The sequence below is a fragment of the Canis aureus genome, chromosome 21 (genome assembly GCF_053574225.1).
Source record: "Canis aureus isolate CA01 chromosome 21, VMU_Caureus_v.1.0, whole genome shotgun sequence".
NCBI classification, from domain to species: Eukaryota; Metazoa; Chordata; class Mammalia; order Carnivora; family Canidae; genus Canis; species Canis aureus.
In genome coordinates this window covers 5237487-5263278 of record NC_135631.1, presented here as the reverse complement: position 1 = coordinate 5263278, position 25792 = coordinate 5237487, and the positions used below count along the sequence as shown (strand labels likewise).

Genomic DNA, 25792 nt, shown 5'->3' with positions numbered 1-25792 from the left:
TTTCTTCCTCAACTTCTTAGATGACTTCCTGGTTTTCCCAGCTGACAATCCCCCCCCACCCCCCTAACTCCACCCCCGTACAGAGTCTGATTCCTCATCCATCAGTAGTAAGTTCCCAGGCCAACTGGGGAGATTTCATTCCATCCCTGTTAATGTGTAATTCCTACTCTTCCCTGATAACCAATAAAATCTATATCACAAAGCTTGTTCTACTGTCTAATTGGCTTTTAACTTTCTCTCTAGGCAGGGTTGGATGTCTTAGCTGATGTCCACTGTGTAGGAGGCATTCTTTGTGGCACAGAAGCTTTGGGAATGGAAAAAGCAGTGTAATCTGGTCCTGTATGATTGAGGAAACCTATTGATCCAAAGGCCAGATGATCAACTTTATTTGAAAGACAAATAGGCTAACTGGGAAAAAGATTCTGGGAAAAAGAGGACACTGGCTCCACATGTAGTCTTAGTTCGGTCTTCATCTGATTATAGTACTCTAAGGACTCTGCCAGGCATGCTGGTGTATGGAGTCTTTAAAGCTAGTAATATGCAGTCTTCGTGAAGCTGATTTTCCACTGATCACTGAGGTTGACTTGATTTCATCCATTCTAGCGTTACTTCTATTATCTTCTGTTTCTTCAACTTCCCTTCTCACCAGCTGAAAAGAGGCTGTGGAATCAAAATTCTAAAATGGTGAGGATGTCTGGATTCTTTTCCTGTTTTATCACTTACTTTTGGTGTTATGTTCCAGTTTTCCTCAACTAAAATGGGAAAATTATCCCAGGAATATAGTTTTAAAAAAAATCTGTGAAACAATTTGAGAGTCTTAGAATCTTTTTTTTTTTTAAGATTTTTTTTTTTTTTTTTTGTATTTTTAAGTAATCTCTCCACCCAACTTGGGGCTCTGAACTTACAACCCAGAGATCAAGAGTTGCATGCTCTACCAACTGAGCTAGCCACATGCCCCTAGAGTCTTTAGAGGAAATCTTAGAAGTCATTTAATCTAGTATTTCCCAACCAGAGAAGTAGTATTTTTTTCCCAATTCATTTCCTTTATCCCCAACCCTCCTCCTGAACAGCCTCTTTGTACCTCCTTCCTCAACCCCTTTCTGGTATCCAAGGTAGAGAACTGACCTAGTTTGCACAATATATTTCATGTACTTAAGGTTGTGAAACACTGCCCTAATTCACCTCCCCATTTCATGTAATACTCATTCCAACAGTCCTGACAAATTGATATCTTGCTTTTACTTGAATATCTTATGTTGAGAAATTTGCCACCTCAGAAGCAACCCGTTCCAGTTCTGGACAGCAGTGGTTTGGTAAGGAGTTTCTCACTATATTGAACTAAAACACCCCCCCTGCATCTTCCACCCATTGGTCCCACCTCTGCACTTTGAAACCACAGAGAAGTCATCTAATCCCTGTATAAAGGACAGAGAGGAATATCCAGGATTGTTATTGTTAACTTGTCACAGTGTTTCAGACCTGGCCTGGATGATTGTATTACAGATGTCCTGTGCTTTGTATACTAGCTATGTTCCAAACGCATTGTGTAAACCTAGCTGTGTGTGAATCAAATTGTTTTAGACACACTGAGAAGCCGACTGTCTAAAAGAAACCCTGTTATCCGTTCTTTCATAGACTGAAGAACTTTGTTGTGATATGAAGAACCTCCCCCATTAAACTTTTATGCAATTCTCAATTTTTATATGTTATATTTTACTTAAGGCAAGATCTGTCTGCATACAAAACAAGTAAAATCATGATAATAGCAATAGCTAATATTTATTAAGTACTAATTTGTGCTTCTCATGCATTAGTTAATTTCTTACCATAACTCCTTTAAAATTATCCCCTATTGGGGAGTCTGGGTGACTCATGGTTGAACATCTGCCATCCCACTACCACCACCTGGGATGGAGCCTACATCAGGCTCCCCACAGGGAGCCTGCTTCTCCCTCTGCCTATGTTTCTGCCCCTCTCTCTGTGTCTCTCATAAATAAATAAATAAAATCTTTTTTAAAAATTAAATTAAATTAAAAAATAAATTCATCCCCTATTTACAGATGAGGAAACCAAAGTTTAGAGAAGTTAAATAACTGATACAAGGTCACACAATTAGAAAATGTTGGGATCCCTGAGTGGCTCAGCGGTTTAGCACCTGCCTTCGGCCCAGGGCATGATCCTGGGGTTCCATGACTGAGTCCCACATCGGGCTCCCTGCGTGAATAAATAAATAAATAAAATCTTAAAAAAAAAAAAAAAAAAAAGAAAGAAAATGTTGGGCCTGAATTCCAACAAGGCCATAAGACTCCAGAGTCTTATGTCTTAACCATCAGGAAGTTTCAGATGCCAATAATAATTGAAATGACTGGCTACATAGCTGTGGATCTCCACATCAGAGAATTAGGCTACAATACAGAAAACTGACCTAAAATGTTTACAGCTTCAAAGATGTACACTAAGTCTACTCATTTTGGGTTCTGGCACCCAAAAATCTACTCTTTGTAGGTTTCCCACACAACTCACATTTCTCAGTGCAATTTGATCAAGGAACTCCAAAGACTTCCCTTCAGCTGTTAGGATGAAGCAGATGCTGCCAAAATTTATTTCAGGCAGGTGGGTGTGATCAGACACTTTTCAAAGGATTTGTGTATTCTCAGGGCTTTATGGTATCAGCTTCTTAGAAGAAGGAAGTGGTTCGTTACTGACAGGTGAAATCAAAAGTGGTGGAATCATCATCAACCAGTCTGCTCCTAGACAGGTTGAAATCATTCAAATGTGTTTTTAGGTCCAATTTCTAATGGTGCTTAGATTTGCAAGTTAAAAATAGTTGGGGAGGGATGGTCCATAAATAAACTGCTGTTTTGAATCCAAAATGGACAAAGATAAATGGATGTAATACTTCTATGTCCTCAAATCAGTTTCAGTTTCTCCAGTTTAGTCACCAACAGTATGCATGCATAACATTGTTCAGCTCAGAATGCACCCCTCAAGACTCCTAGAACCTCAGACTTTTCTACACTATATAAGGGAGCTCCAGGTAGTACTCTTCTGTCCTCTGTTCCCCTCCTCCACCATCCCCAGCATCAGAACACCCTGTTTGACCTGAGGCTTTATCTTGGTTCATCTGCAGACTTTTGCTTTCAAATACATGATCATTCTTTGCAAATCCTGTCCCCAGCTGGTGTTATACAAGCCTCCTGGTCCACAGTCATCAGGAAATTAGGTCAGTCCTTGTAAGACACAAGGTGGACTTTCCTTGCAAGTCCACCTTTCTGACCTTGACTTTGTACACCAGGCTTGTTTATAATCTCAAGTCACAGACCCAGGTGAGGACATGTGCAATTTTCCTTATTTCTTAACCTAGCTCTACAGCCCCCATTTCTACTAATGGCAGAAAAATAACTTTGCCAATTCCAGACAACTCAATCTTTCCAAGTTTTAAACTTCAACTGTTTCTTTCTCCTGACAATGTTCCAGTTGGGGGTTCACATATCACTCTGACATCAGGGAAGGGTACCGAGGTCAAATGCCATCTTCTGTTGCTTTTGCCTCGCTTGGTCTTGGCCATTGGACTCCATCGCCACTGTACCTGCTACAGTGTTCCCTGGTGTGTAGATTAGAAAGAGACAGTGATTCCTTTATGAGGAGCTCAGTGGCTCCTATCTCAGCTCTTCCTAGTACTCCTGAGTCTTCAACTGGCTCCTGGCTTGAGCCATGAAGCCCTCAGCCTCTACTGTGGGGTTCACCTGCCACTCCACAGCAATCCCCACAGTCACTGGGCTCTCAGCTCATCATTACACTCCTCTGAGGGGCTGGGCACCAAGTAACTTTTCAAATTTCCCCCAAATGTCAAGTCAAATAGACTCAGGTTTAGGGAGTGAGAAGGCTGTAGGTAATGAAGAAATTCAATTTATCTAAGACCTACTTTGCCTCCAGAGGTGACAGTGCCACTTCTACTCTGTGATAGCAGTCCCTTGTTAGCACAGGGAACTTTGAAATGCTTTGTCTTCTCAGAGTTCTAGGATCAGAATGGAACATAAGCCTCTTTTGTCTACTGTTGTTTGTGGTGAGCACAGAAGGCAGAGCCCAAAGATGCATCTAAACTCTTTTCCAAAAATAAATAAATAAATAAATAAATAAATAAATAAATAAATAAATAAATAAAGCAGGCTTCTCTGCAGGCAAAGAAACAGACTCTTAACTATAGAGAACAAACTGATGGCTATTAGAGGGGAGGTGGGTAGGGGATGGGCTAGATGGGTAAAGGGTATTAAGGAGGGCACTTGTTATGATGAGCCCTGGGCATTGTATGTAAGTGTTGAAACACTAAATTTTACACCTGAAACTAATATTATACTGTAGGTTAACTAACTGGAATTAAATAAAAACTTGGAGGAACAATAAAAGAACATCTTCTCTGTATTTGATTTTAAAAGGTCTGGTTAAGGGGATCCCTGGGTGGCTCAGTGGTTTGGCACCTGCCTTCTACTCAGGGCGTGACCTTGGAGTCCCGGGATCGAGTCCCACATCGAGCTCCCTGCATGGAGCCTGCTTCTGTCTCTGCCTCTCTCTCTCTCTCTGTCTCTCTCATGAATAAATAAATAAAATCTTAAAAAAAAAAATGGTCTGGTTAAGAATTCAAAAGCCCAAGACTTTGACCCTGATCTTTCTGTGTCATCCCTATGCAGAGGATACTGCATCTAGAAAGCACTTGCTGCTACTTAATCATGGGGGATAGATTCAGGGTAAAAGAAACAGAAACACATTGTTTGATATGAAAACATCTAGTTTTATCTTTTTACAAAAAGAAATCCCCTTCTCTCCCAAAGTCCTTTCTGTCATTAATTAAAATGTTGCACAGATATCTACATGTCTGCTCTACTAGGAACACAACTGTGAAATGAATGTGCTCCCTTTTCTCACAGAGTTCATAATCTAAGAAGGAACACAACCAATGGGCAGTAACAGTCACATGGAGTTCTGTCAGAAGGCCCCTGTCCCAGACTTGAAGCCCAGAGAATGCTTTTTGGAGGAAGTGACACCTAAATTTAGACCCAACAGACCAGTAAATCAATCCTAGGTAAATGGAAAAGGAAGAATTTCCCACAAAGAGAATACCATGTTCAAAATCCCACAAACATTGGGAAAGCTCCAACAGATTCCTTATGTCAGGATATAGAGCGTCAAAAGAGGAGTGGTGAGCAATGAGGGTAGAGAGGTAAGTGGGGTGTGTCAACTCCCTAAGAACTCTGGGCTTTACCCCCAAAGGCATTGGGGAGCCACTGAAGGGGTTTCCACAGAGGAGAGACTTGTCAGAATGTTGTATTAGAAAGATGCTTTCTGGGCACCTGGGTGGCTCAGTGGTTGAGCATCTGCCTTTGGCTTAGGTCGTGATCCCAGGGTCCTGGAAGGGGGGAGCCTGCTTCTCCCTCTGCCTCTATCGCTGCCTCTCTCTTTGTGTCTTTCATGAATAAATAAAAAATAAAACATCTTTAAATGATTTAAAAAAAAAAAAAAAAAAGATGCTCTGGCTGCAGAGCGGTAGATAGAGAGGCCCAGGAAGAATGCATAGAATTAGGAAAGAGCCTAGAACAAAACACTATTACCAATGGCAACAACACAATTAAGTGATGAGCAGAAAGGAATTCACAAAAGAAATAAGGGAGGGACCACAGGGGTTGAAGGAAAATCAGGACTGTGGCAACCATAAACCAAAAGAAGAAAATCCCAAGAGGCAGGCATAATTAAAATCTACCACTGCCAAGAGGAATAGTAAGGAGGCAATTGTAAATTAACACTGGATTTAGCAAGAGGATTCCTGAGGACCTTGTTGAAAGTAGCTACAGAGAAATGGAAGTTATATTGCATTGGACTAAATCAATTGCATCAGTGCCCATCCGTCTCCTTCACTCACCATCTGGTTCTGCACTGATGCTTTCCAGATGTGTATCGAAGTCCAAGTCTCCATTCTGAGCTGTGCACCCAGATGCACTTGACCCCTAAGTATGTCCACTTGATTGGGCCAAAGATATCACAAACCCAGCAGGTTCTGAGACCTACACTCTCTTCACCCAAATCCGGTCTTCTCAACTGGCTTCTCACATCAACATGCACACTCCTCTATTCCCCACATAGCAGCTGGAGTAATCTTTTAAAAATACACAGTAGAGGGGTGCCTGGGTGGCTCAGAGGGTTGTTTGTCCTCTGCTCAGGTCATGATTCCAGACTCCCGGGTCTGAGTCCTAGAATCGAGACCCACATAGGGCTCCCTGTTTAGTGGGGACCCTACTTCTTCTGCCTCTGCTCCTCCCCCTGCTTTGCGTGCTTGGGCTCTTGCTCCCTCTCTCAAATAAATAAATAAAATCTTAAAAAAAATACACAGTGGATCACTTCACTCCATGGCTTCAAATCCTTCGATAGTTTCCCAGGGCTCCCGAGGTGAAAACCAAAATTCTTTAAAGGACCTAGAAACCCCTGCATGATCAAGCCCTTGCCTATTTTCCCCAGCCAGAATTCAGCACATATTCCCTCTTGCCCTCTATTTTCCCTCCCATTACCCTTCTCTCCATTTCTTACACACACCATGTGCCCTGCTGCTTCAAGTCTGTCATCCACATGCTCTTGTGTCTCTGTAGCTACGAACATGGTTCAAGTGTCAGACGTCTGGTCTAGAAATCCCAGCTCCACCTCAGCCTGGTTAAATGACCCTGGGCAAGACATTTCATCTCTCTATGCCTCCATTTTTCTCTTCTGTGGAATAAAGTTAATACTCACCTGTCAGAGTTTTTATAAGAATGAAATGAAATGATATGCATAAAGTGTTAGAAACATAATCCCCAATTAGTGTTAGTTACCCACTACTATTATCCTCTATTCTCAGGCTAGTTAACACTTGTCATGTTTCAGATCACAGCTCAAATGATCTGAGGGAGGTCCCCTTTGACATGCCCCCCCCCCAACTAGATTATGACGCTCTGTTAAATTCTTACCTAGCATCCTGAACTTTTCATTCGTTATACTTTGTAATTATATATCTAAGGGGGTTATTTTATTAATGTCTGTCAACCCTACCAGAATATAAGCTCCAAGAAGATAGAGACTGTCCATGTTACTCATCATTAGATCCCCAGATCCCAGCACAGTGCCTGACACATAAGCCAGATAGTTTTCGTTTAATTTTTTTAAAAGATTAATTTATTTGAGAGAGAGTGTGTGTGAGGGAGGAACAGAGGGAGAGGGAAAGAGAGAATCTCAAGCAGACTCTGGAGTGTGGGGCCTGATACAGGGCTCAATCCCTGAGATCATGACCTGAACCGAAACCAAGAGATGGACCTTCAATGGACTGCGCCACCTACGAGCTCCTAAGTCAGATAGTTTTTAAATGAATGTTTGGCTCAAGGAGAAGCAAGGTAGTAGAGCCAATGCATTCAAATCACTCAAGAATATCATGATCATAAAGGCAAGACGCAGAGGAGGATCAGGGTCTCTCACTTGTTTTTTAAGCTAGCAGATACTTGGCGCATGTTCAAATGCTGATGAGAAGGAGCCAGAAGAGAGGGAACTCACCAGAATGACTGAGAGCCATGAGACTGCCGGAGGAGATGGTACTTCATGTAGGAACCAGAAGAATCAGTCTCAGACAGGAGAGACATCTCTTCCATGGTACAGGATGAAAGATGAACCCTGGGCTAGGTCTGGAGGTTTAGGGGCAGGACTTTCCACTAATCTTGGTAACATGAGTAGCAAATCTGGATTCTCCAGAGCAGCTCAGCACACTCTGTGGATTTCCTTCCATTCACTGTTGCAAATCATGTAAAAAGGAAGAAGACGTTTTTCCCCTCCATCATTGACTATACTGACGTACTACAGAGAAAATAATAAGTTTCCAAAACAACTGAGACCAGCCATCTCACTGTTCTCTTTATTGAGCATGCTTCCTCCCCAAATTGGGAAATAGTATGGTAAAATGATACTCTCCTAAAATAATAATGGCTGACACCGGTTGAGAGCTTTCTATGTGTCAGGCACCTGCAATCACGCATCTGATCCCCACCTATGATATCATTCTGCAGGTAAGGAACCTGAATCCCAGAGAGGTTGAGCAACTTGCCCCAAGTCAACAGCAAGTAGGCAGCAAAACTACTTTTAAAGCCAAAGAGTCTGATTCCAAAACTGATGCTTTTAACCACTCTGCTACACTCTCTCTAACAGAAGGGAAAGAACATATTAGGAATTGGAAGACCTGATGTCCCCACCATGAACTAACTCTGAACTTGGGCATTCACTTAGGTGTCTGAAGAACAGTGTGCTCATCAAGAAAATGAGAATGATAATGTTTACCCTACAAGGCTTTTTAAAAAAGATTTTATTTATTTATTCATGAGAGACACACAGAGAGAGAGGCAGAGGGAGAAGCAGGCTCCATGCAGGGAGCCCGACGTGGGACTCGATCCCAGGTCTTCAGGATCACACCCTGGGCCAAAGGTGGCACTAAACCACTGAGCCACCCGGGCTACCCATTACCCTACAAGGCTTTTTAAAGGATCATGAAATGCTAAAAATAGGAAATACTATATAAAAGATCTTGTTAGTATGCTGACCATAGACTTAATATTCTTGTCTCCTAATTGGGTCACAATCCAATAGCTGTTGTTGAGACCCTTGGTTCCCATAGCAATAGAGCAGTAGTCGGTTGGGTGTTCTGGCTCCTTGGCAGATCAGCTGATTCTCATCCCATCAGCTTTAACATCCCTGGCCAAGGCTCCTTGATGACCAAAAACACACCTCATTGCTCCCTTCCCCCTGAACACACTCACTCTTACCCTTGGGAACAGTTGTAGTTTATGCTCTCCCTTCTCTGACTCCATTGCCTGAAGAGCGACTGTTAAAAAATAAGTAATAAATAAGCCTGAACTGTAGCTACTAGTGAGGCACACCTCAGAAGATCAATTTCCAGTCTGGTGGTGAAATCAGAATATCAGACCTAGAAGAGAAGTTCAAGGTCACCTTTTAGTGCAACTCCCTGATATCCCTTCCAACCCATTTTATAAACTAGGAAAACCAAGGCCAGATAGGTGAGATGATACAACCAGACAGGATTGGTAGCAGATCTTTTTTTTTTTTTCCCCTTGGAAATGTTTTCAAATAAGTTTAAAACAAATGATTTCACCCCGCCAAAATCCTAACTGAAAAGTACTTCAATCACTTACGAATTTGTTTCAGTAGGTGTACCTTTTCAGAAAGGAGCAAAATCCTACAATTCCATTACCCATAAATAAATAAAACCTTAAACCCAGTAATTCACACAAACCCTATCCTTCACATTGCCCTTACTTGGCCATTTCAGGCATTTCCCAGGTGGAAACAGGCCTGCATCATCAGAGACAGCACAATCTAATGGGTAAATTCTGATTGCTCTGTACAAAGCCCAATCTGTTTTTGCTGTGCATCTCCAAGCCTAGCCTCTTAGTCTGGAAGAACAGAACCTACCTCTCAGAGCTGGAGTGTGGGGTGGGGGGTGGGGGGTGTCACATGGGATAATGCTTTTTTTTTTTTTTTGGATAATGCATTTTTAACGTGCAGGTGGCACTTTATAACTTTATTATTATTTGAGCATAATTCTTTTCTCTCAAGCAAATAGCAGTTCACCTTGCTTAATGACCTAAGACCTTGCAACCACTCAGATGCTACTAAACCAAGGAGAAACCCAGCTGTGCCAGGCCTAGAAATGTCCATCCCCACCCCCACTCCCTTTTAAGACAGTGAGTAGGACGGAATTCTCCTGGTTGATAAATGAGAGGAGCTGAGAAGGAGCAGAGAGAAGCTGCAGTGATGACTATTCTGAGAATCTGATCTGCGAGCAGGCGAATCTCCACCACGTAGACCATGGAGACGCTTTGGGAAAGAGAGCTGGCCTACCTGCCTGAAGAAGGATGCTCGAGAGAAGGGATGGATGAAAGCATTGCTTAAAGGGAGATGAACTGGAGGTGCCCACGGATGAAAATTTGAAAAGGAAACAGAGGCTGAATTTGGGGAAACCCTCCGGGCGGTGAGTGCCGTTAAAGGAAGGATTGTGTGTCTCAGGGATAGATTTGGGAGGAAAGGAGGAGTGGGGACAAAGGTGGGGGTCCTCAATCTGCGGAGCCCGAGCCTCGCAAGCTGTGTGGGGGGTACCCGGTGGCCCCGGGGTGACCGGAAGGCGGCATTACAGGGGGCACCCACGCGGAAGGTGGCGGGGGTCGGGAGCCGGCCGCGGAACCGCCGGAGTTCGCCCGGGGGAAGGTCAGCGACCCCGGGCCGGGGAGCCGCGCGGAGAACGGAGAGGGGCCGCCGTTGCCATGGCGCCGGGCGGGGAGGGGGTGATTCGGGCCCCGCCCAGAGCCCCGCGGGGCCGCGGGCTCCAGATGGTCCCGGGCCTCCCGCGGGAGCCGGCGGCCTGCGGCAGGGGGAGGCTATTGTCCTCCTTCCGCGCGCCGCAGTCCCGCCGCTCGCGCCCGCGCGCCGCCACGCGCCCCGCCGCCGCCGGCCCCGCGCGCCCCCCGCGCCGCTCGCGCCCCGTGACAGCGCCCGCAGCCGCTAGCCGTGCGCCCCGCCGCCGCCCCGCCACCCGCCGCCGCCCGCAACCGCCCCTCGCGGCCAGGCTGCGGGCGCGGCGACCACCGGTGCGCCCCCGCCCGCCGCACTCCCGCCTGCCCGGCCGGCGCTCCGCACCGAGGTAGGTGCCGGCGCCCGGGCCCGCTTTGTCCCGGCGGCGGGGCGGCGCGCTTTGTGCGGCCGCGTGCGGGCGGCGGGGTTGGGGTCGGGGTCGAGGTCGGGCCCGCCGGGAGAGCCCGGGAGGGAGGATGCGGCGCCGGGCCCTCGCTTCCGCCCGGTCCCGGGGACAGGATGGAGAGTCATGTGCCAGCCACCCAGGTACCGGGGGTGGGGGTCGAGGCGTGGGGAACGCGGGCCTTTCCGGATTGGAGAGAAGAGTCTTGCAAGAGTTGAGGTTGACAAACGCGTTGAGGCATCGGGTCGGCGGTGCTCGGAGCGTGTCTGACAGCGCCCGCTGTTCCGGTCGCCGACGCTCCTCCGCCGAGCGGCCGGCGCTGATCCAGGTGCTGCGGACGCGCTCCGCCGTCTGTGCCCGCGCGTGCGAGCGCCCCGCTGCCTCTCGGGGGCTTGCTGGGGGCTTCCCTCTGGAGCCCAAGGGGCTCCTCCTCGCCTCTTCGGTAGCTGCTCCATGCTCTCCTTTATGCTTCCTCACGGTGCGTGTGTGAGAGGGGACACGGCTGGCGGTGGTGACCAGAACACGAGCTGAGGGCGAAGGGGGTGGGGAAGGAGCGGTGTAAGGTGTTTCCGTGGCCGGGACACCCGGACGGCTGGCTTAGAGTCGCCCCGCACAGAACTAGTGGGCAAGGCCTCCCCGCTGGGGTGTTCCGACCCCGGCACCACGGTGGGGCATCTACTGTCCACTCTGGCGCGGAACCACTTTCCCCCATCGGCCCCATGGCGTCGCATGCTCGGCTGCGCTGCGGGCTTGTCCCTTTACGAACCTGCTGCATTTGCTCTCCGTGGGTTGTTTCGCCCTCGAGCAGCCACAATTCTAGCGCTGGACAGCCGGTCGGTTCCGGCAGGTATGGGCAGGGTATCCACAAACCAGTTTTCCTTGAAGGTGAAAGGGCCAGCGTTGAGTTCCAAGTGTGGGTCTTGGCTTCGGGTGCTGGACAACCTCTTGGCCAATTCCGAAGAGGAAAAAGTTAATATGGATCTTGGATTTGTCCCTTGCAAAAAACTGATGTAACCCGGCCATTACAGGCTTGGGGGAGAGGCACAGCAAGGGAGTGAAAATTAGTCTGAATAATTCTGTCCTGAGTGGAGGATTGCAAAGAAGATCAAACAAAAATTCAGTGCCACTCTTCAGCCTAGTCTTTAAGTTTGCTGGAGGAGAGTCGCTGCCTTTCACCAGGAATTCAGCCTTGAGGAATATAGGTTAGGGTTTTGTTTCTCCACAGGGGTCTCTGATTGCCCTGGGTGCATCTTTCTTATGCCCTCCTAGTTGCCCTGAGTTTGTGATCTCTTTTTCCTTTTACGTCTCTGCCAATCACTCATACTTTGAATCAAAAAAGACTTTTATTTGCCCAAGGTCCCCATTTCTTCTCATCTGTTATTCATCCTACTGTCATTTGTTCAATTCTGCCCCCACCCACCCCCCCATAGCGTCTCCGCCATCGTCCTTTCCTTCTTCCGCACATCTGTGATTTGCCTGTGGGACCAGCAGCTCTATTTGTCTCATTAGATCTAGAGTCCACTCCATCTTCATTTCCTCTCTCATTGCCTGAGGCTTCTGGCTCTTTGTGGGTCTTGGGGTCTCTCAGAGAAGCTATATTTGAGCTTAGCATTGGATAGAGCCTGAACCCCCCCCCCCACCCCCGCCAGAAGCTAACCTCCAGTCACACTCACCCCTGAAACTTTGTGTCTCTTCAATCCTCATTGCTCCTCTAACCAACTCTACTCCTCCTCATCTTTGGACAACTGTGCCCTCAAAGTGTCGTCCCCAAAACACTACTTTAATATCCTCTGGGAACTAGTTAGAAATGCAAATTTATGAGCCCCACCCCAGATCTGCTGAATCAGAAACCCTGGGGTGGAGGGGGGGGGGCAGGGCCCAGTGGTCTGTATTTTAATAGCTCTCCAGGTAATTGTAATTCATGCAAGTTTGAGAATCCTGGATCCCGAATTGAGGGTTTAACCCAGAGAGTCCTCCAGCAGAGGGTATTCTCCAATCCCATTTTATTCTTTCCTTGAGTTTTTCTCCGGCTCTAAGAATCAATTTGCTGGCCAAAAAAAAAAAAAAAACAAAAACAAACCAGCAGCAGCAAGAAAAAAAGAATTATGGTTGAGTCATCCATTCTTTCTTTACTGAATACCTATTGTATGGGCTTGGAAAAGACAAACATGAGTAGGACACGGCTCTTGTCCTCAATGGGTTAAAAGTGGAGCAAGCAGAGAGACACATAAACAACTAAGCGTAATACAATGTGATGGGGGCAAATACTAGCTGCTCTCCAAGTGCTGTGGGAGCGCAGACGAGGGAACCGTCAACTCTCGGAGCTAGGTAAAGAATTAATCAGGAGCGGGATGTGGCCAGAGGAGGAATTAGGGTAAAAGACAGGCTCTAGCCCAGGATAGGATTTCTAGCCTTACATGCCAGCTAAAACGGGAGGAAACGGGAAGTGGGACAGCTGCTCTTGAGGATCCTCACGTGGCTGAGCAGAGTCTGTATCCAGCAGCACTTTAGGTGGAGAATCTAGCAGGACCCCAAGCTTGCAGCTGGTGGGAGTTGGCTTTATTCTAGCATGAACAAACAATGTAAGCTACTTGGGCCTGGCCTTGAGGTCAGTGGCTAAGAATAAGGTGCTGGTGAAACTGTAATCTGGATTAGCTGCTGTGCCATCCTATTGCCAGAGTTGGGAATCCATGGGGAAGAATAAGGTTGAGGATTCTAAAAAAAAAAAAAAAAAAAAAAAAAAAAAGGTTGAAGATTCTCCAGCGTACAGAGAGACAGGGGGTTATGAGGCTGGTGGACAGGCACGCTAAAGAAATATGAGTATGAAAAAAAAAGAAAAAAAAAAAGAAATATGAGTATGGAGACCCAGATCATAGGTAAGGAATGACATAGAGCAGGATCTATGTAAAGAAACTCCATAGAAAACTATAGGAATCTAGAGATAGCAGCAGAGAATAGAGAACACAGAGTATCACCCAAAAGGCCAAGGGACTGCAGAGCCCAGATACGTGAAAACCAAAACTCAGAGCCCCGCAGAACCACCACACTAAACAACACCAGAGAGCATCATTCACATGCAAGTCCATGAAAACAAACTCCTTGGAGTCCCAACATGTGGTCCTATAGAGATCCATGACCTAAGGACACCGTGCCACCCTGGTTCCTTATCTGTATGACAGCATCCCCGGAAATTCAGGACACAAAGCACATGTGTCAAAACTCAGTTTAGCCAAAGGAGCATTTAAGTAGCTGAATTTCTATTTGGGAGGAGGAGAGATTCCTACTCCATACCTTCTCCTCAAAATTATGGAGAGGATCTAACAGCCAGACCTCACTGGGAGGTCTAGATCCCATGCCTGGGTCCCCATAGAGGAGGACCAGGTTGGATCACCAAAAGGAAGCCAGATTAAGATGTGTTTAGGTTTTGTGCAGTTGATGGAGCCCCAGGGAGACACAGTGGTTTGGAGACGGGGTCAGGCAAGCAGGATTTGAAAACCTCAGAGTGGGGATCCCTGGGTGGCTCCGCGGTTTGGCGCCTGCCTTTGGCCCGGGGCTTGATCCTGGAGTCCCGGGATCTAGTCCTGCATCGGGCTCCCGGTATGGAGCTTGCTTGTGTCTCTGCCTCTCTCTCTCTCTCTCTCTCTCTCTCTTTATGTCTATGAATAAATAATAAATTTTTAAAATCTTTTAAAAAAATGAAAACCTCAGAGGCTTTCAGAGCCCAGGGAAGTAAGAAAAATATGTGACATGGCTAGGAGGGAGAGAAAAGGGAATGGCGGGGCCTGTAGAGAACTGGAAAGTGCAGGCCCACCCAAAGGAATCCAAAATCAATCAGTTATTATTATTATTCAATTGTATTTATAAAGAAACCTCTATGCCCAACATGGTGCTTGAACTCACGACCTCAAGATCAAGAGCCACATGCTCTGTGACTCTTGACTGAGCCACACAAACACCCCCAAATCAGTTATATTTTAACAGCTTATTGGCCATAGTCTTGGGGGCAGGATTTAGTAGGTCTGTGACTCCTAATAAAAGGCAAAAGGGTCATGGAAACAGAAGGCTGGAGGGCATTGTATGTAGGTGTTTCTGCAGGGAGGTCTATGTAGAGAGAAAGTACTGGAAATGTCAATCCCAGAGCAAAGTGTGAGCTGGCTACTGGTGAGGAAGCCTGGACCTGAAGGGCTGAGAGAAATGGAATTAGTACAGGTCCTGGGGCTTGGGCTGCTTCCCTGTTCAGTGCCTGCCTATATTAGATGACTCTAGTTCAGGTCACACCTTGCCCACAGCACTCTGCTCAGGGTGACTGAATTCTGCCCTAGAATTTATTTTTATATAAATATTTACAGAGTAAATTCAAAGAATCTGTTGGAGATTAAAAGAAATGATGGATTTTAAAATGAGAAACGTGTCCCAGGCTAGTGGAAATTAAGCTCTTTTTCCTATTACAGGGAATGCAAAGCCCAATTTAGGAACCTTAGACCTTAGTTTCCTCACCCCTCATTAATGCTACTCCCAGGGAAACTTTGCCTGCTCTCTCTTTGAAAGAAAGGGGAGGGGCGGACAATCCTGGCTTCCTGGGGGTCAGGGTCAGGTTCAGCTTCATGGAACCAGTTAATGACAGAAGCCAAGCTCTGCTTTTGTGTGCCAGGGAACACACCTTCCTACCCTCCCACAACTCACCACCCATCCCTTCCTCTTTTCCTAAACTACACACGAGGTTCTCCTGTCCATCTTTCCAGAGCCAGAGACTGCCAAGATGATAGCCTCCGCCCTAGGAAGTAGCTATGTCTACAGAAAGACTAAAATGTCTTTGTGTTTGAGAGGTGCTAGGAAAATTAGAAATGTAGAATTGAGATTCTAATAAAGTTACAGACTGGGCCCCCTCCATTCCCTTGAATGGCTGCTGAATGGTGAATTACATGAGAACTGTGGACAGTAGAGGGTTTTTAAAAATCCCTAGCAGCTAATCTAAAATTTATTTGTTAGTTTTGAGAAGGACAAAGTTTGCATAATGTAGAATCATGAGTAGAGCTGGCAAGCATGTGTGGTCCTAATTTCAGTAGCCTGGGCCCTAGAAGGGAGCCATGGGTGCTGAAATGTCCCAGGGAGCTCTGAAGGGCTCCAGGAGATTCGAGGCACATGTAAATATTGTGATTAAGAGCTTGTTCCCCAAAGTCAGAAAGAACCTCTCTTTAAAATTCAACTCTGCCCCTTCCAGCTGCGTGACCTTGAACCATGACTTAAGAGGTGGAGTTTCCTGGTCAATGAACCCTTGCCCCTTAGGGGGTGTGATGAGGCGATGCATGTACATAGTAGGGACACATATCATAGCTGACATTTTTTTTAAGATTGATTTATTTATTCATTTATGATAGACATAGATAGAGAGAGGCAGAGACACAGGCAGAGGGAGAAGCAGGCTCCATGCCGGTAGCCCGATGCGGGACTCGATCCCAGGATCACACCCTGGGCCAAAGGCAGGCGCCAAACCGCTGAGCCACCCAGGGATCCCCCTCATAGCTGACGTTTATCTAGCACCTATTAGGTATTCCCTTGTTCCCTGTGAGAAACAAAAGGAAGCAAAGGAGGGAGAACCATACTGTGTCCTCCTCTCAATTCCTGGGCACTTTGTCTATACTTACCTAAGGGCATCACAAGCTTCCTGGTGTATTATAAATGCATCTTAGCTCGAGAGCAGGATTAGGGTCTTTTCATCTCAAATCACCTCCTGGGGATAGGAGATCGTCTCGTGTGGCGTGGGAGCTCCGAACAGTTTGTGGAACCACGAAATCAAAGTTTATACTCATTATTGCTCATGGGGTCCCACATCTGCTTGTGTGTTTCCCTGGCCTGTGCACTGCTGTCCTGAGCCATGCCATTTGTTAGCCATCGTTAACACTTTTAGCTCCCAGCTTTGCTCACTGTCCGTCTCTGCAGCCCTTCCTCTCTGCCACAGCACTTTGAGGCACTCCTGCCTTTCTGTCTCACTCCACATTTATCTCTTGGTGTCCTGTCCCTCTACTTCCCCACCATGGCTTCCCTTCTCCCACTAAGGTCTGATCTCCATTGATGAACCAGTCTCAGCCTTTGGCCCTCAGGAGAGCGGAGCAGATCTAGGGCAAGAGGAGAGAAGGACACAGTGAGTAGTGGGCTCAGTGGTCCTGAGATGCCCCTCACCAGCCATGTTCCCCCTTGCAGGAGCAGGAGGCCACCTGCCACCATGAGCAGCACCCTGTCACCCACAGACTTCGACAGCTTGGAGATCCAGGGCCAGTACAGCGACATCAACAACCGCTGGGACCTGCCTGACTCGGACTGGGACAATGACAGCAGCTCAGCCCGCCTCTTTGAGAGGTCTCGAATTAAGGCCCTGGCAGGTGAGGTCCGGGGAGGGCCAGAGGACATGCTGTGGAGTCTGGGAAGATAAGCTTGTCAGGGAGGGTCCTCCAACTTCGTGGGAAGACCAGCTTTCTCTCTAAGCTGCCAGCTGACCCACGTTACCCCCGCAAGCTCCTGGTCCCCAATTCCAGTGCCAAGAGTAAAGTTCATACAATCCAGAATGTTCCCCAGCTTCCCTTCCCCCGAGCAGAGGGCTCAGCTCTGCTCTTCTATGTCCTGAGTCATGGTCCTTGACTCTTTCATACTTAGTCCCTGCCATCTCCACCCACCCCTCCCTTACCTTTCATCCCCTTGTTGGGTCTTCCTTGGTTTTCTCTGTCACCTCTCACACCTGTTCTCCCTCCCAGCCCATTATCCTCCCCGCTCCCTCCCCACCTGTTCCTTCCACCTGCTGCCTGTTCCTCCCTTTATCTCCTGTACCTGTTCCTCCCTTTATTTCATGTACCTGTTCCCTGAAGCGAGTTCCCTCCACCCGCTGCTGGTTTCTGCAGCCGCCCATTCTCCCGAGTTTGCTCTCAACCCACCTCGGCCCCTGCCCTACCCTCAGGCCTGGGCTCTTCCCTCAGCTTTTCTGAGCACAAACAAACCCGTCTGACGGGCCTCCCTGCGTTCCGGGGAGGAGTTGTCATGGCAACAAGAGTACAGCTGCCACCTGACACCACCAGCGGCTGGCGTGGGGCTGAATCACCCACACACCCTAAGGCCACCCGCCCCGTCTGGCTTCCCTCCTCCGTGTCCCACCCTTGTCTCTTCCACCGACCTGCTGTCCCCCCAGCCCAGTGAGTGGGAGAGACCACAACTGCTCCTCCCCATTGGAAGCAGTGCCCCCGGAATGAGTGGGTGGCCTTCTGGAAGTAGGGAGACACTGAGGGGGTGGTTCCCAAACCAGGCAGCAGTCTTTACAGGATCACCCAGGGACATTTTTACAAATACAGACTTCCAAATACAGACTCCTAGACACATTGAATTAGGATCTTTGGACCTATGGTCCAGACATTAGGATTTTTAAAAAGCTCTCCAGGTAATTCCTCTCAGGCAGCCCAGCATCTGAGGACCCTTGTGTGGTGGCCTTAGCTGTGGGAACCCCTTGTCATGTATTTTCTCCAGGACCTCTCTGCCCTTCCGATTGAGTCTTTAGGCTGGATTGTGAAACAATCATATCAGTGTTTCTATAGATGAGAGAAGACAGAAGAGTGGGTTGTGGACAATGTCACCTGAGGAAAAGTTTCCCTGATACCCTGGTTTGGGATGCATGTTGACCCTAGAACTGTCATGTTGTCTGTGTGCACATGCCACATGATACCCAGGACTGTCACCATGTCTGTGCACACATGACACATGCCACCTTGAGCTGTCATTTCTCCACCAGCAAACTGGGCTCTCCCGAAGAGGCTTCTCTGTACGGACTTAACTTAGCACTACGCCTTGCACCAGTAGATGCCAAATAAATACTGAATGAAGACAGGAGAGAGGCAGGAGTAGGCTATAAGGGGCATGAGCTGAAGCCCAGAGAGGGGTCGGAAGAGAATGTGGCAGATGTCCCAGCAGTGGGTTGTACTGGGGGCCAGGAATGGCCTGTCTGAGGAGGGCTCGGTGAACCAAGTGGCAGGAAAGAGGCCGGAACTGCAAGTGCTGGCAAACAAGTAGGGAAGATTCGATCACCTGTGTCACAGATAAAGAGTATTTAAGCAACCGCCTGGTACGGTGGCCCGCACCTTCTGAGCTGGTTTTGCCTCAAGGATTTCTCTTTTCTCTGCTCTCCGAGCTGGGGACCAAAGCTCACGTCCCGAAGGCGGACCTCCCAGCGCCACCCCAAGATGGGCCATCCTTGTCACACCTGCAAGCCTTCGGGAAGTGGGCGTTTGCGTTGGGGCCCGCGCGAAGCAGCTTCGGGCCGGAGGGGCGGGTCTGCAGGCGCTGGCAGTTCGGCGCTCGCTCCGCAGGGCCGGGCCCGCCTCCGCCGCCGGCCCCGCCCCCCGCCCCCCGCCGCCCCGCCCCTCCCCTCCCCTCCCCCTCCCCCCTCCCCGACACCGTCCGACCTGTTTGTCGGGAGCCGCCTCCGCGTCCTCTCGCAGCAGCCAGGTGTGCTCTGCCGACGGGCCCCGGAGCTCGGGCGCTCGGCCGGCCGGCACGCGGTTTCCCCGGCTCCGCGACACGTTCCCCGCCTTGGAGCCGACTCCCCGGCGGCAGCCCACGCTCGGGACCCCGGGGCTCCGGGACGGACACGGGCAGGGCATGGGCGCCGGGCCCCGGCCGCGTGAGAGGCAGCGGGCGGCATGAATGGTAACGGGCTGAGCCGGGCGCACGGGCCCGGCCTCAACGGGGCGGGCGACTTTTACTATGAGGCGGTGGCAGGGGCTCAGAGCCCGGGGGGCCCCCTGCTGTCGCCAGCCGCCTTCGTCAACCCCGCTCAGTACGCCAGCGTGCTGGAAGGCCGCTTCAAACAGCTGCAAGGTGAGCGGCCGCCCCGGGCCCCGACGGAGGAGCCCCCGCGGAGTGTTGGGAGACAGTGTGCAAGGGGAATAATTAATTACCAGAGGCCAGAAAATGCCTCGTGGGTGCTGACAGAGTGGGGAAAGGCTCGGGCCCCCTGGAAGCAGGACAGTGAGCGTGGTGGCAGCGCCCAGGTCAGCACACGGGGAGGCTGTAACCACGGAGGATTTGGAGATGAAGCACCTGCTGGGACAGCTGTTAAGCCAAGCAACCCAGGGCTTGTCCCTGTTGCCCTGGGTTTCTGAGTAGGGGTCTAAAGGTGTGGAAGGAGCAGTGTGTGTGTGTAGAAACCAGGGACTATGTCAGAGAGAGTTGGTGCAGACAGGTTCAGGTGTAGAGCAGGTGTATGTTCATCCTGGCAGCAATATTTCAGTGAATTCCTGGGACCCACTGTGGGGTTTCTTTTGGAGGGAGGTGCCTGTGGATGTTGTGGACACCCTGTAAAGCTATGCTTTATCTCTGGTCCTTGGCTTTGCCCAGTTTCCTCCTAGCTGCCACTGATTCTACATCTTCCTCTTATTCTACCTGGGGGCCAAAATGGCCTCACCCCTGTGCCCCTGGCATCAGGGCAGTCTTCACGATCCAGTGATGGACGATGATCTGGGCAATCCCCAGCCCAGGCAGGGCGCATAGACCCTGAAAGGAAGGAAGCCCACAGAGCAGGGCCCTGCCAGTGCAGTTGTCAGGACCCCAAGTTTCGCTCAGGTTCAGGGGTTGGAGGTAAGAGAGACAGTAGTAGACGTGGGTGTGTCATTATGTTTAATGGGTGAGGTGCATAGGAATGTGAAATTCAGGGACGAGTCTTTTTGATTTCTGAGATGCTGTTGCCCAGAAGGGAAACAAAAGTGACTCTTCAGACTCCAGCCACTTGGGTTTCGGGGATCACACTAGGCTTCTCTGGGGAAAACAGACAGAAATTTGAGTGGCCAGAGCAGCTTCTGATGGCCTGAGCCTCTTCCCTCACTTTGTCATTTATAATGTCTAAAATCTTAATTTTTCTGTGGAACCTAAAAAGCGTGCACTCAGCAGCAGCTTCTCCTATGCAACGGACCGGACCGGGCAGCAAGGCATTTCCTCCCTGTCCTTGAGATCTGTGCCTAACTCTGCCTGTTTTACTCCCCACTGTGTTTCTTAGGCTCAGTGATTTCCCTATTCCCAACTTTCAAGATTGTTTTCCTTCTTAGCATTGGAATGTTGATGTCCTAGGTCTGAATCCCATTGCAGCAAATTGAATGAACCCACCCCACAAATAGAGGAGCCCATCTTTCCTTTAAATTATCCCAGGAGAGCAAGCTGACTCAAGGAGGCTTAGAGCCTCTATAATGTCGTGTCCTTCTAATGACCACTTGGAAGAGCTGCTGGTGTAATTTAAGTCCACGCCCTGTCCAACAGCGAAGAGAACAGCCACACCTCCTGCTGCTCCTGAGCAGCTCTGGGTCTTTCCTTCGGGTTAGATCATGCCTGGATAACTGTAACTCATCAAGGAGTAACTCATCATGTGTGCCAGGCATCTTACGTACATAGTCTTGTTTAATCAACACAGTCACGCGTTGAAGTAGAAAGTCAAGTAGTATGCCTGGTTTATAGATGAAGACATGAGTCTCTGATTAAGTAACAGTGTTCCTCCACTGTTACAGGGCATCCCCGATCCCAAATCCCAAGCCTTCCCCTCATGTCTCACTGCTTCTAACTTCTCTCATCCTTTCTTCTTGAAGCCCATTTGCTCATTTATATCTTTACCCTTTTGAGCTCATTCCAATTTCTTTATTCCCTGCTTTTTAAGTTAGAGATTTTCATCTCAGGCATCTTCCTTCCAATCCTCGTTCCCAGACCTCACTTCTGGGGTCTTCCCCCCAGGCCCCCAACCCCATCCACTGGTGTTTAGAAGCAGGTGAACTGTACTTGAAGGACAGAAATGACCCCATGTTGCCGCCACAGATGAGCGGGAAGCCGTGCAGAAGAAAACCTTCACCAAGTGGGTGAACTCGCACCTGGCCCGGGTGACATGCCGGGTGGGAGACCTGTACAGCGACCTCCGGGATGGACGTAACCTCCTGAGGCTCCTCGAGGTGCTCTCGGGAGAGACACTGGTGAGCTGTGGTCACAGAGGGAGGAGGGAGCCCGAGAAACAGTGGTTGAGGGGACAAGCTGGGAGGCACCCTCAGAGAGAAGAGTGACAGCACAGAGCGGAAAGTAGTTGGCTGCCCTCTGGTCAGAGGATGGTTTCATTCTGAGAGGTTTTGCTGCGTGGATTAAATAGGAGCATTGCTTCATGGAGACAGGAACAGTGGCCCCATTCAAAACATTTCCTTTCCCACCCACTCAGGGTGCAATTAATTCCCTTGGGAATCTTAATCTGCCCAAGCCACCTCTGGAACCTCCGCTTTGGCTCTGTGAACTTTGGCCCAGCCTTGAGGGCTGCTTCTGTGCTCCTGGGGGTGGGGATGGGGGTGGGGGAGATGGGGAAGGTGTGCAAAGCAGGGCCCTGGGAAGGCTGAGAGGGAAGGAGGAGGGGGCCCACAGGGCCCCATGTTGTCATGTCTCCTATCCCTCAACAGCCAAAGCCCACAAAAGGCCGCATGCGGATCCACTGCCTGGAGAATGTGGACAAGGCTCTGCAGTTCCTGAAGGAGCAGAAAGTACACTTGGAAAATATGGGCTCCCATGACATCGTGGACGGAAACCACCGTCTGACCCTTGGGCTGGTCTGGACCATCATCCTTCGATTCCAGGTACCTGGCACAGCGCCATGCAGAGTGTGCTTCACACCTCAGTGCAAGCGCTTCATGCCTCAGTGCTGTACACGTCATGATCGATAAAAACATGCTATACATGGTATAGCAGTTTGTGGTTGCTGTGATATCCAGGCACCAGATCAGGGGACCCTCCTCCTTAAATGGGATAGAGATCAGTGTGCGTATTGTCACACTTCTGTGGCAGGTTCCCTGTGGCCTGGTCTGTTACCTGGCCACATGTAGTAGGGCCGCATGTTGGTCCACAGGGGACTGGAGATTTTACACATTGGACCTTCACCTCCTGCTCATTGCTCCACTCCTCTGCCTCAAACTCTGCTTGCCTCCCTAAAACAGTCCCCCTACTGCTTCTTACGCTCTGAGCATAGGCAACCCAACGTCCTGATACCATCACATCCCAGTTGTCCCCTGACTCCCTGGGTGTAACCTCTTCTGCTCCTCCCAGCCCTGAGAGAGCTCCATCAGCGCCCCCTTTGAAACCCAGCTCTCAGGAAGCACTCACCCCTCCACACAGTTCCCCGCTCCAAGGAGCCATCCATCATCCTTTGCTTTGAGACTCTTCCACTCTTCTGACTTCTGACCCATTCTGCTGCCTCAAATCCTTTTGAACTGATGTTTTGTGGTCACTATTCCAGAATGAAAGGGCTCCAGGCTCTGTCCCTGCACCCCTATTATAGGAACCTAAAGTTCCTGCTGTGTACTGCTGAGTATGTTCAGTAACTCCAGAAGCCCCTGTTTAGGGAGTGAGGACTTTCCATCTTTCCTTCTTAGATCCAAGACATCAGTGTGGAAACAGAAGACAACAAGGAGAAGAAGTCAGCCAAGGATGCCCTACTGCTGTGGTGCCAGATGAAGACCGCAGGGTGAGGCTGCCCAGGGACTGTGGCCTTGGAGGGTTGGAGGCACCAAAGCTGTGCGGTAAAGGAGGGATGGTCTCCCAGAAGCACCAGCTGGGGATCCATCCTTGAGTCGCAGACCAGGGCTGGGCCCTACTCACTATTTTTCCTGGTCTCTATTTATAGGTATCCCAATGTCAACGTGCACAACTTCACCACCAGCTGGAGAGATGGGCTGGCCTTTAATGCCATTGTGCATAAGCACCGGTGAGCTGGGTTAGCGAGCCTGCCTGAGCTCCTGCTGGATGGGTTCATGGCCTAGGGGTGCATAGATGCATAGACGAGTCATGAGATGGACTACACAGCAGTTATGAAGAGTGAACATCCAGACAAGAGCTGGGATGTGGGGGCACCACGCTACATAAAGGACAGTGATGGGAGCCAGAGGGTTGGGGAGCAGTGGGTGTGGGTTTGGATTGCCTGGTTCTAGACAAAATGGAGCTGGTGACAGGGATAAACACAGGGGTGACTTTACTTTTCTTCTTTAGGAGCTTATGTGCTGTTGATACTTTCTATATTCCCTCTGTACAGGCCAGATCTGCTGGATTTTGAATCGCTGAAGAAGTGCAACGCACACTACAATCTGCAAAACGCTTTCAATCTGGCTGAGAAGGAGCTGGGGCTCACGAAGCTGCTGGATCCTGAAGGTGGGGCAAAGTGATGTAAAGAAGCTGCTGTGGGATAGAGACAGAAGGCAGATGAGTGGGTGCCAGGGGCTGAGGGTGGAGGGCGGAGAGGTGACTGGACTGCTAATGGGTAAGGGGTTTCCTTTGGGGCTGATGACAATGTTCTGGAATAGATCATGATAAGTGCTATACAGCCTTGTTAATATACTTAAAACTGATGAATAGTATGCTTTACAGGGTGAATTTTATGGTACAAAAATTATATCGCCCCCCAAAAAAATTAGGAAGGGGGCAGTCCTGTGGCAGAGAGAGCCCTGAAATGTGGTTCTATGCCAGCCCCATCATGGAGCAGCTCTGTGACTTAAACCTAGTTACTTAGCCTCTCTGTGGCTCATTTTCCTTATCTCTAAAATGAGAAGATTGGTCTATGTGGTCTCTAAGAGCCCTTCTTTTTTTTTTTTTTTTTTAAAGATTTTATTTACTTATTCATGAGAGACACAGAGAGAAAGGCAGAGACACAGGCAGAGAGAGAAGCAGGCTCCTCACAGGGAGCCCGATGTGGGACTCGATCCCAGGACCCCAGGATCATGCCCTCGGCCAAAGGCAGACGCTCAACCGCTGAGCCACCCAGGCATCCCTCTAAGAGCCCTTCTTATTCTAAAATTCTAGGGTCCTAAATAAGCTGCATGATCCTGAGCTCTCACCCAGCTCTGGCCTTATGGTCAGCAGAGCCCTGCTGACTGGCTTCTGGGGTTCTGATCTGAATGCTGGTGAGACTGGCAGTGGCCACTGGGCTCTTATTTTGTACCTGGAGCTGCACTCGACATGCTCCGAATCCTCACAACACCCCCTTGAAATCGGTGCCATCGTTGTCTTCAGTTTATGGAAGAAGAGATGGGGACCTATCACGGGGTTAAGTGACTGTCCCAAGGTCATACAGCTGGTGGAGCAGAGATCCAAACTCCAGACCTGTGTCCTTAGCCACATCTCTGACAGACAAGACTTGGAGCTACCACAAAAGGGAGGCGGAGAAGGGCCACGGGGCTTCCCCACGGGAAACACTTCTTCCTAAGCTCACTGGGCAGACTTGGGTCTCAGTTACCTGTTTTCCATCCTACCGTAGCACCATCTCAGTCCAGAGTAACAAATATTAGTTAACTAGTGGTGGAAGCAGGGTAGACATAGGTTCCTGGGAAAGCATTTGAGAAGCACAGCTCTGATGAAGAACATTTAAGTAAAGGGAAGTATCCTGTAGCTTCATGAAGTGATTTCAATGGGTCCTCCTTGCCTGTGGGCTTTGTGAGGTGGTCACAAGGGCTTCCAGTCCCATAGTCTCCCCTGTAGGTAGGATGGAATCTGCCTAATTAAGAGAACCCAAGGCATATAGAGCTCCAGCCTTGGTCTTTGTGGTAGAAGCTGACTTGCCTGAAGGACCCTCACCTCCTTGGACTCATACCTGAACTTTGGGATTGAGGTCAGCAACAGCCATGACCGTTGCCCTGACACAGCCCTGAGAACTGCTAGGGCTCACTGGACCTGTCCCTCTGAACATCCTGGTGTTAGGAAGCTTAGTTTGTATCTTCCATCTTGCTGACCCTTAATCCACTGATTTCTTAGACATCTACCCAGCCCATAAGTACAAGATCTATCCCCAAATGGGAATACTGTTTCTTTTTTTTTGCCTTTCTTCCCCTAAACAGCAAATTTTGGTCTCCATTGGAAACACTGGTAAAAAGCCTCCTTGGGCTTCTGCATTTTGTCTTCAGCTTGTTTCTAAGGGAATAAAAAAACATAGCTTTTTCATGTCCTTTTAGTCCAAATGATTTATTTGTCATTTTGCACTAAGAGTTGAAA

The 25792-nt window shown here is 49.0% G+C and overlaps 1 protein-coding gene and 2 long non-coding RNA genes across 7 annotated transcripts in view; 1 reads left to right on the top strand and 2 right to left on the bottom strand.

The window, feature by feature from the left end:
• Positions 1-358: 358 nt before the first annotated feature.
• LOC144292382 (uncharacterized) lies at positions 359-4060 on the bottom strand. The gene is made up of 3 exons (XR_013359809.1): positions 3926-4060; positions 2524-2750; positions 359-660 (listed from the first exon to the last, which is right to left on the bottom strand). It is a non-coding gene; the product is annotated as an uncharacterized LOC144292382 (long non-coding RNA).
• A 5493-nt stretch (positions 4061-9553) lies between these two features.
• The window catches only part of SPTBN2 (spectrin beta, non-erythrocytic 2), a 38560-nt gene continuing 22321 nt past the window's right edge, over positions 9554-25792 (top strand). The window contains exons 1-7 of one of the 4 annotated variants that reach the window (XM_077862562.1): positions 9554-10048; positions 16970-17148; positions 21602-21753; positions 22222-22395; positions 23188-23279; positions 23439-23519; positions 23844-23959. In XM_077862562.1, the coding sequence (XP_077718688.1) occupies positions 16992-17148; positions 21602-21753; positions 22222-22395; positions 23188-23279; positions 23439-23519; positions 23844-23959 (772 nt within the window). In that variant the 5' untranslated portion in view covers positions 9554-10048; positions 16970-16991. Of the gene's footprint in view, positions 10049-10623; positions 10715-10894; positions 10912-16969; positions 17149-19241; positions 19625-21601; positions 21754-22221; positions 22396-23187; positions 23280-23438; positions 23520-23843; positions 23960-25792 lie in introns of those variants that run through there. The other 3 variants (XM_077862563.1, XM_077862560.1, XM_077862561.1) reach the window with 3 other exon arrangements.
• On the bottom strand, positions 16104-19078 carry LOC144292383 (uncharacterized). 2 transcript variants are annotated; one of them, XR_013359811.1, is made up of 2 exons: positions 17451-19078; positions 16104-16884 (listed from the first exon to the last, which is right to left on the bottom strand). It is a non-coding gene; the product is annotated as an uncharacterized LOC144292383 (long non-coding RNA). The 2 variants fall into 2 exon arrangements; XR_013359810.1 differs by having other exon boundaries at positions 17616-19078.